Source organism: Amphiura filiformis, unplaced genomic scaffold (genome assembly GCF_039555335.1).
Source record: "Amphiura filiformis unplaced genomic scaffold, Afil_fr2py scaffold_387, whole genome shotgun sequence".
Classification (NCBI taxonomy): Eukaryota; Metazoa; Echinodermata; class Ophiuroidea; order Amphilepidida; family Amphiuridae; genus Amphiura; species Amphiura filiformis.
The window spans coordinates 23,475-33,369 of record NW_027305851.1 but is presented as its reverse complement, the minus strand read 5'-3'; the positions used below and the strand labels follow the sequence as shown (position 1 = coordinate 33,369).

The 9,895-nt window shown below is 36.8% G+C and overlaps 1 protein-coding gene across 1 annotated transcript; it reads left to right on the top strand.

The window, feature by feature from the left end:
- The first annotated feature begins 2,005 nt into the window (after positions 1–2,005).
- On the top strand, positions 2,006–8,274 carry LOC140145553 (sodium- and chloride-dependent GABA transporter 1-like). The gene is made up of 6 exons (XM_072167258.1): positions 2,006–2,154; positions 2,661–2,773; positions 3,036–3,170; positions 3,402–3,605; positions 3,873–4,043; positions 4,815–8,274. The coding sequence occupies exons 1-6, from the start codon at positions 2,109–2,111 to the stop codon at positions 5,004–5,006; spliced, it is 861 nt and encodes a 286-aa protein (XP_072023359.1). The 5' UTR covers positions 2,006–2,108; the 3' UTR covers positions 5,007–8,274.
- Positions 8,275–9,895: the final 1,621 nt, after the last annotated feature.

The following is a 9,895-nucleotide window of genomic DNA, read 5'->3' as shown; positions in this document are numbered from 1 at the left end:
GTTGTGTTTAGTCTTCTCCTTCGTCTCCTTCTTCTCCTTACGACCACAACTTTGCCCTCCCCTAGCTCAAGAACCAAAGTAGCCTCGGGGCCCATACTTGGCACAATGATGGCCCATGACCCCAGAAAATTTCGTAGTGTACCCTTGACCTCAGAGGTCAAAGGTCATGGGTTACAGGGGGAAAAATGTGTAAAATTACAGCTCTAGCTCAATAACTATAGCGCCCTCAGGGGTCACCCTTTATACAAGGATGACCCATGACCCCTGGATGTATCCTATGGTAGCTGCAACCCAGAGGTCAAAGGTCACAGGCTACAGGGAGCAATATATGTAAATTGTTAAAACCGCTTTAGCTCAAGAACTATAGCGCCCTCAGGGTTCATGCTTGGTGCAATGATGGCCCATTATCCTAAGATATTTCCTGCAGTAACATCGACCCAAGAGGTCAAAGGTCATGGGCTACAGTGAGCAATATGTGTACAATTTCAACAGTTCTAGCTCAAGAACTACAGCGCCCTCATGGTTCATACTTGGTACAATGATGACCCATGACCCTAGATGTATTCTATATTAGCCGCATCCCCAGAGGTCAAAGTTCAAAGGCTTTAAAAAGCAAAATAGGTACGATAGGTAGTATTTTGTTAGATACCTGTGTTTGCAATGATAAAGTTCTGAATCGTACGTCAAGGAAACTGATCACTTGACAAAAACTCCCTTAAAAGGGAATGTGTAGGCATTTTGATTTTGATTTCTTGGACCACCTCAAAAGGTTGTCATGATGGGACAAGGGGTGTGGTTGGTTAAGGAGTGGGGTATTAGAGAGAGAGTGTGTGATCCAGTCTGGTGGTGTTTTAGAGAGAGTGAGGGTCTGATGGGGTATAAGAGAGAGTGAAGGCTTGGTAGGGTATTAGAGAAAATGTGGGCCAGGCTGGTGGTGTTTTAGAGCGAGTGTCTGGTGGAGTATAGGGGAGAGTGAGGGTCTGGTGGGTTATTAGAGAGAGTGTGGGCCAGTCTTGTGATGTTTTAGAGAGAGTGAGTGTATATTGGAGTATAAGAGAGAGTGAAGGCTTGGTGGGGTATCAGAGAGTATGGGTCAGCCTGGTGGTGTTTTAGAGAGTGATGTTCTGGTGGAGTATAAGAGAGAGTGAGGGTCTGGTGGGGTATTAGAGAGAGTGTGGTCCAGTCTAGTGGTGTTTTAGAGAGAGTGATGGTATGATGGGGTATAAAAGAGAGTGAAGGCTTGGTAGGGTATTAGAGAGAGTGTGGTCCAGTCTAGTAGTGTTTTAGAGAGAGTGATGGTATGATGGGGTATAAAAGAGAGTGAAGGCTTGGTAGGGTATTAGAGAGAGTGTGGGCCAGTCTAGTGTTGTGAGCATTACATGTATATCAAATGAAAGCTTAAAACAAAGGGGAAGGGGGTTAGGTGTGGTCACGGGCATAGATATTCGTGTTTGGGCAAACACAACTGTGGTTTCTAGTTTAAGGTTCTTTTTGTTTTAAGGTGTGCGTTTACGTTCACGTTGCATTTTTCGCGGAATTGTTTTTATTAGTATTATTTTATACACATCTGAAACGTAACTTACTACTCTCCTGGGCTGGAAAAAAAATAGTAAAATCCCAATTATTTAACAAAATCTATGTAAAATGAATCAAAGCCATTTCTCATTTTACATTTCCTAGTATAACTGTGATTTACCCCAGTGTGTATCAATTACAGAAATGTCAGACTCAGTACGTGAATTAAAGTCTGTCTATGGTATTTTACAACTCACTGTCCGTTCCGCTTTACAGATATTTCATTTGATAATAATTTACTTACCTCAAGACAATTTTGTACCTAATTGAAGTATTTCTTCGTGCTGAAAACTACTCTGAATGTATCGTCAATATTTCTGGGTCTTAGTTGATAGAGCGCTTTCCCACTTAATGAGAGTCAGAGTTGACTGTTTATGACATTGTTGGTTTTGTTAGAAGTTGGTCATTAATAGCTAATAATTGCATTCATCTTTTTCTGAATTCCTTTTTTTAGTGATACGATTGTGGTTGGTATAGTAAATGCGTGCACTAGTTTGTTTGCTGGGTTTGTCATCTTTTCAGTCCTGGGTTACATGGCTTTCATTCTCGACACTCCTGTAGAAGAGGTTGCCGATCAAGGTCAGTATTAAAGCATCTTCCGGTGTGAAGTATAACCGAATATTGAAACGTGAAGAAAGCTGAATGATATAATTCGTAATGAGAGCAACAATCATGATAACAGCATATGATTGTTTATAAATAATGCTAATGCTATTGTGACGATATTCCACAATTTTATGAAAATAAAATAAATTGGCTCGTTGTCTAGGAATTCAATTAGCATGACTAAGTAACATGCGAAAGTGCTCTCCAATTTGCAGTTGATATCATAAATGACTCTAATAATAACAACGGACATTTGCACCCCTATAATGGGGTTGACATCTAAACGAACATTATTTTACCATATTTATAACGTATTGTATAAAAATTATCAAATTACAAGTTCATGCTTGGCAGAGGAAAATATGAATTAATATTCTATAAAGTAAAGAAATCACACCTTTGGCTTTTATTGTCACAATAGATATATGGGTAAGATTGACTATCGTTTGTTAACATGTAATATCTTGTTGTTTTTACAGGTCCTGGGTTGACCTTCGTAGCGTATCCAACTGCTTTGGCTGAAATGCCAGGAGCTCCTTTCTGGGCCGTCATCTTCTTTGCTATGTTACTTATGCTTGGCTTGGACAGTCAGGTAAGACCAATATCTATATCATCACGTGACATATAAACAAGTTAATGTAGTGTCTCGGTGACATTCTGTTTGATACTGCTTTATAGTGCTTGCAGTTTGCAATGTAATGTCATCAACTTGTTAGTTATGTGATTGCCAAAATGCTTCATCAAAAATATGAAGTAGAAAACCGAATATATTGCAAATGACAGAAACCAAGAATGATCAAACGCAAATTGCGCATTACATAAGATTGTATTTTTTTAAATATTATTTGTTGCAGTTCTGTGTTGTAGAAGGTTTCGTTACATCTTTAATGGACGAATTTCCTCAGTGGGGTCTCAGGAAGCACCGTGCCTTGTTTGTCGGGTGTGTGTGTATCGTTGATTTCCTTTTGGGTCTTCTCTGTGTGACGGAGGTAAGTTGTATAACATCACTAATTGCTACAACAATCATGAAAATAACTATACGTCAGGCTATCAACAAAATCTGATGCTATGTAATTCTGTTGAATTTCATGACGTTTTAATAACTCCACAGTAATATGTTAACATAAAATTAAGGTAGGGTTTGCGACACAATTAAACAATTAACTTCGCAGTTATTCTCGCCCCTATTTACATACTTAAATGTTTTTCGTGTACTGCAGGGAGGTATGTACTTCTTCCAGTTGATGGACTCTTATGCTGCTGCTGGTATAGTCTTACTATGGGTAGCTACATGGGAATGTGTCGCTGTCTGCTATGGATATGGCGTGTTTAAATACTACAAGCAAATCAGCGAAATGATGGGATTTGGACCAGGACTATATTGGCCATTCTGCTGGGCAGTTACCACTCCAGGTGTATCATTTGTAAGTACCATTTGCTTGTCAAGAAATCCACAATTAATATCTCTTATTATATAGGCGGAGCACGTGACCGTGACCCAACAATCGGGAAGATACACTGTCCATTATTTGGTTTGGTCCTATCCTGGAAGTTTGAAAGGCGCCGTTGTTGATACTTTGAATACGTAACACAATCAATATATGACTGAAATTACAATAGTATGTATTTTTGTTTTCTACTTCTTCGTGTTCTTGTTCTTCATTAACATTTACATCTTTTTACATTTTTAGGGTATCCTCATGTTCAGTTTAATATCCTACACACCTGCGACATATGGAGAGGACTATACATATCCAGTATGGGGCGAAATCATCGGTTGGTTTATGGCAATAACATCAATGCACTGGGTTATTACCTACGGTCTATGGTACTTCCTTACCAGACAAGGAAGTCTCAAAGAGGTATGTTTATGCTGAGCATTTATTTAAATCCATGCGTCAAATAGGTTTCAGACAGTATGTTTGTTAGTTGAGTTCATAAATGAAAAATCTGATTATTTAAGAGACGTTCAGCATTATTAAGTAAAACCTTGCAACCATTCTAGTTCATTTATTTTATCGCATCATGACCTTTTGAAGATCTTTTGCAATGTCCTGCAAGCACTTCCTAACTAAAAGGAACAGTTTACAGTTCGATGAGTTTCATTTAGGTATTACTAACATTAATGAACATTAACAAATAATAACGTAACCAAACAGTGTTTGTAGACTAAGTCTTATTCTCAGTGTTATGGCTACACCTTGCCTTGTTAGCTTTTAACCTTTTTTAGAATTAGGCTCCGCCGAATTAGGTGCAAGCTCGGAATGCAAAGCACCGAGATCAAGTTGCTGCGTGAAGCACCGAGGGAACTGCGAAAATCGTAAAATCGCAGTTCATAACATGAATGCAAATTATAGAATATATCTTGAATGACAAACCATCCATTTAATACGATATATCTTTTAATTTGGCAAATTAGATCATGTTGTTGACAAATTAATATTTTCAGTGTAGGGCAGGTAGGTGTTATCTTTAGAGCAGAATTTGAGCTGCATTTCAACTACACAAATTGGTTGCACTTATATACATGAATGTTTTAGACCAATGTTATCTACAATTTATAATGTCCATATTCACCTACAGTTACCATGGTTATGTGTAACCTCCATCTTTTTGACCATTTTTATTTTCAGAGATGGCGTCAATGTATTACCCCACAAGTGTTTCCCAGTAAACCAAAAGAACCAAAAGTAAAGAAGGCAGATGAGAACTCAATTGAAGCACAGAATAATGTGAGTGAACCACCGCGTTATGAAGATATCGATCAAAACGGTGGTGTAGAAAACCCAGCGTTCTCTAAAGAAGAAGAGAAAACAGAATTATAAGAAGATGTTGGAATATCCGCTCATATCTACCCTTCGCATCAATTATGCCCAAGTATGTACCTATTTTGATCTGGACTTTTCGGACTTTGCGATCCTGTTGGGTATATCGTGTAGAAGACGCGGTTTTAACAGCATGCACTGCGCCGGTGAGACAAAACAAATATAGGCAGGTTCTTTTCCACCGAAAAATGTAATATTGTGTATACTTCTTAATATTTCTTTTTGGTGGAGGGTGTGTGTTTTGACCGTTTCGACACACAAAGTATTAATCCGCTAATCCAGTATACTAAAAAGACTATCCTTGGTCCATAACCGCCGTTAAACTCTCCGGGTCGGTCGAAATGGTCCAATACTATACCAGAAACATCAGTCCGTGATGATATTTGGTACCGAAAGGTATAATAAAGCTGAAGAAGATAAACCTCTTGGACTGTGGGTAGTTTCGGTTACATTGTGTTCTTTCTGCGTAGATTTGTGACACTCTAGTTCCAATGAATTGGATCACGATCAGTGGCGTAGTCGGTAGGATCGGTTTTACCAGAGGTACCTGTCAGCACATCGATACAGGTCGTCGTCGTCCCCTCCGTGTCATGTCTCGAAAGGCTGGCTACGCCCTGGCTACGCCCTGGCCCCGATCGAGCCTCATGTCTTGACTTTCAAGTCTGCGTACGACCATGCATGACAACGTTGGCTAGGACTACACTGCGCACCGCCAGCACAGTTCGTAATGTTAATGCACTTGCTGTTATCAAAACTCTTTGGAAACAGATTGTAGGTAACCTAGTCTGGGGCCCACGGTGGTGTTGGAGTATAATAATATGCACATCATTTAGAGTAAATCTTTGATGTTCAATTACATCATCATGCAAGAATAGCTCGACCGTCACTTGTATATTTATATTATCTATTTATGTTCGGTCCGATTTTTTTTTTTTGAGAGAGAGAAAATATACATATGTACCTGGCGGTGTGTGACTACTTGGTGATCAATTGTGGACACACAAATGCTAATTGCATAAATGTCTATTATATTAATGTAAATATTTACGTTAGGACATTTTTAATGAATTATTTGCCATCCAATTAGCTTGAGCAGTTATGAGGAGCTGGTGCAGATGTGTAGTTGTTACGCACGTAACGTGAGCTCAAGCCGGTTTTGAACAATTGACACTTCTTCTGTCTCAACATAAATTGGCAAATCAATTAGAACAAAATTCAAAGAAGCATTCCATTAGATCATTTGAGCTTATCAATCCTAATACGGTTATTGATTACTAACTGATCAGTTTCGTATATATGTGACGCAATGAAGCCGAATAAAAAAAGTAATTTCGGGCTTTTTTTTTCATCTACATTTATTGCCTATTCTAATGGCGACAATATGCTTGAAAATTCCATTCAAATTCGAAATACAGTTTCTAGAATATAGGTTATCGTTGTTTTGATGTTGTTGGGTTGCTAAAAACAATGCAATTATAATCTGACATACCCATACCTCAAATCGATTTTATTTTCGATAAACCAATCACTTGGCTTCTTCACGTCACACAAAAACATTTTGTAACATAGGTGTAAATAATGATTGTAAATATAAACTCGACCTGTATTATATTTCCCTGGTGTATTCATAATTATGTATATAGTTCTAACCCTTTACTTTAACTTCAAGGTGGACTTCAAGGTGGTGTTATAATTGTAATCTAAGGACAGCATTTCTAATCCATTTGGAAAAAAGTGTTTATAAGTTGCTTCAAAATCAGGGAAAATCTTGTATATTTTTGTAAAATAATAAAGAAACATATTATGTACAGAACAAGCCATTATGTAGTGAGCAAAACAACTTCTAAACACCTATCAATAAGTAATTACCCTCCTTAACGAATGACCATTATTCCAAAACGGTTAATCGTATGCCAAAATGACAAGTTCAATGTTTTCTGTGACCAAGAAGGTCATAAGAAGAAGTAGAAGACCAAGGGTATATATGTACTGTTAGTAACACCTAGTACCTCCGAAGCAGGCAATTTTGAGTCTAACTTTACCACTGAAAGGACAACTTGCAATTTTAGGCCATTTAGGACCTTGTTGGTTAGAACAAATATTGAAATCTTTCAATATGTGAATATGACATTACGTGAATAATGATCACTGATGTGAATAATGCCAATTGTTATTGATTATCACATGTTTTGTTCGATTCTAAATGCATGAAACAAAAAGGATACTCCGATGAGAGCTGAACACATTTCAATGGATACTGAATACAAGACAATAGCATTTTACTGCAACTATCAAATCTTGGGAATACACTTTCGTAAGCTGCGACATGAATATTGGTACTATTGCAACAAATTACGTGTCATAATGCACAGGAATAAATTCTGCTTCACTGCATATCCTAACCTTGGCATACGATCAACCGTTTTGAAATAATGGTCTTCATTACGGAGGTAATTATTATTGTTAGGTGTATTTTGTATAAATTGATATGTAAAATTGCATAATTCATGCCAACTCATCAACTGGCGGTCTCATTTAACATTTTAATAGTCCCCAAATAATATTGTTATGCAATGTTTCATTCATTATACATGCAGAGTGGCTTTTTTTTGTTTATTAAAAAATGTATTTATAAATGAATTATTTCAATTGTTATCACGAGTCACAATATGTGATTCGTTTTGCATAATGTGCCGCATTGCAATGATTGTGTTATTTTGCTCTTTATTTTTCCGTCTTTGAAGTGCATATACTTCGTACTATACCTTTCTAAATCCATATGGTTTTCAGCACGATTTAAGTCATTTTGAAATTTCAAATTTCACTCCTGTATAGCATAGTGCTCCTTTAAAATGAGAACTTGACCAATCGCCTCCCCCCTCGAACTCCAACTCGCGACACCTTCAAATGGACCTAAATCACTTCTCGGATCGTTTAGTGTATTATTAAGTTTCCTCTAACTCGAAAGTCTGCATTAGTGCATTGGTCTCTTGTATTGGGGCAAACCAGTTACCATCTTTAAGCCACGTATTCAATAAAATGATGTGTGGGTAAATTTCCATCATTAATTTTGACTAGAATATGAAGATGTATGATGTTTTAATTATGATGTTTTAATTCGTTGTTGTCAGCTGATGTGTTATTTATAATTATCATGATTATATTTATAGCAGCTGATTTTATTTTATTTTCGTACAATTATGTTGATGAACATCTACAATTAATTTAAAGCCAATGCCTTTTAATATAACAATTATTGTATTAAAATGAGTAAGACAATCAATGCAAATATTGTATATAGGTTATGTAATTGTAATTTGATTATGACGTCTCTATATTTTGTAATATTTGAGGCTTTAAGCGAGCACAAATGACAATGCAAGCTATTTTATTTAGGTGCCGTATACGGTGTTTTAATTGTTGTACATACATGGTAAATTAGTCCATCGAGACGGATTGTCGCGATATCACTTCCCTGTGTACCTTCTCGATGGACTAACGAAAATATGTTTTTCTTGTTAGATATTTGGTCGTTAATAAGCACAAAATTGCCTTTATTTTGCCCGTTGTGGTGGTTTGATATAGATATGCGCATTCTGGACTTCATTATTTTTGTGTGGGTTGGATTAGTATTTGTAAATATATCACAATAACTCGAATAATATAGTGGTCACTGATGTACAGACCTTATCGGAGACAAAATAATGTAAGTTTAAGTTGGATGGAGCGGAATGTCTATAAAGGTTAGGTGAAATGCAAGAAGTAAGTCACGTGGATTCAGTTAGCAGCCTGCACAACCGATTCTTTAGAAATGCTTAGTCGCGCTGAAAGTCGATCGATACATGTTAAAATCAGCACAATTCAGAGATACACCTTTTTGCTATGAAATTAATTTTCTCGGTCAAATATAAAGCAATATTTTTGTTTTCTTCAGTAATGTCAGTTAAAAACTTGGTGCTTGGATATACATTTTTTACAAATCCTGGTGTTAAAATTAAGCATCAAATTGTGTCTTTTAGTGTGATATTTTTGATTTTTATAGGCCTTCAGTTCGCACGCGAGCTTTTTACGGAATTCATTTTTTAGCGTCTCAAACTAATATAGTTTGCTAAAGAAAGATATTTCCCACCTCTCTAAAGCACATCGTGTGGGTCTATATATTATAGTTTTGTTAGAATTTCCGTTTTTATTTTACCCTTTTTCCCTTCCTACTCCGAAAATGTCTAACTCAGTACTTTTATCTCGAGAGCAACCAACAGAAATAGTCGATATTTCCTTTGTTGTTTATCCAGGTCAATTTTCCATTGAAAGCAAATTGCCCGACCAGCGATTTGGTAGCCCAAATCCCCAATTGAGTGTTCTGGTTAAACATGATCAGTAGGAGCGCTATAGGCCTGGGAATTTCTTTGCTATATTGAAGTTTTAGCAACACTGTAGCCATGCCGGTATTCCTATTAAACCCAGGGATATCGATCCACAATGCTAGTATTAGCCTATAGATTTCACTCGTTGATTTTGAAAAATGGTCAGCCGGCAGTTAAAATAGTGAAATGAAAACGCAAATTCTGACAAAACTATGATATATCGCTCACGGTGATGTGCGTTAGAAAGTTGGGAAAAATCCTTCATTAGCGAACTATCTTACTTTGAAAAGCTAAAAGGTTGATCCAAAAAAAGGCTCGCGGACAGAGTTTAAGCCTATCAAAATCGAAAATCTTACACTAAATGACTAAATTTCACGCCTAAGTTTAACACTAGAATTTGAAAAAAATACAGTATCAAGCACTACAATTTTTCCTGACATTTACTGAAAAAATGAAAATGATTGCTTTTCATTTGGCCGAGAAAATTAATTTTACATCGAAAAGGTGTAACTAACAATTTAGCTC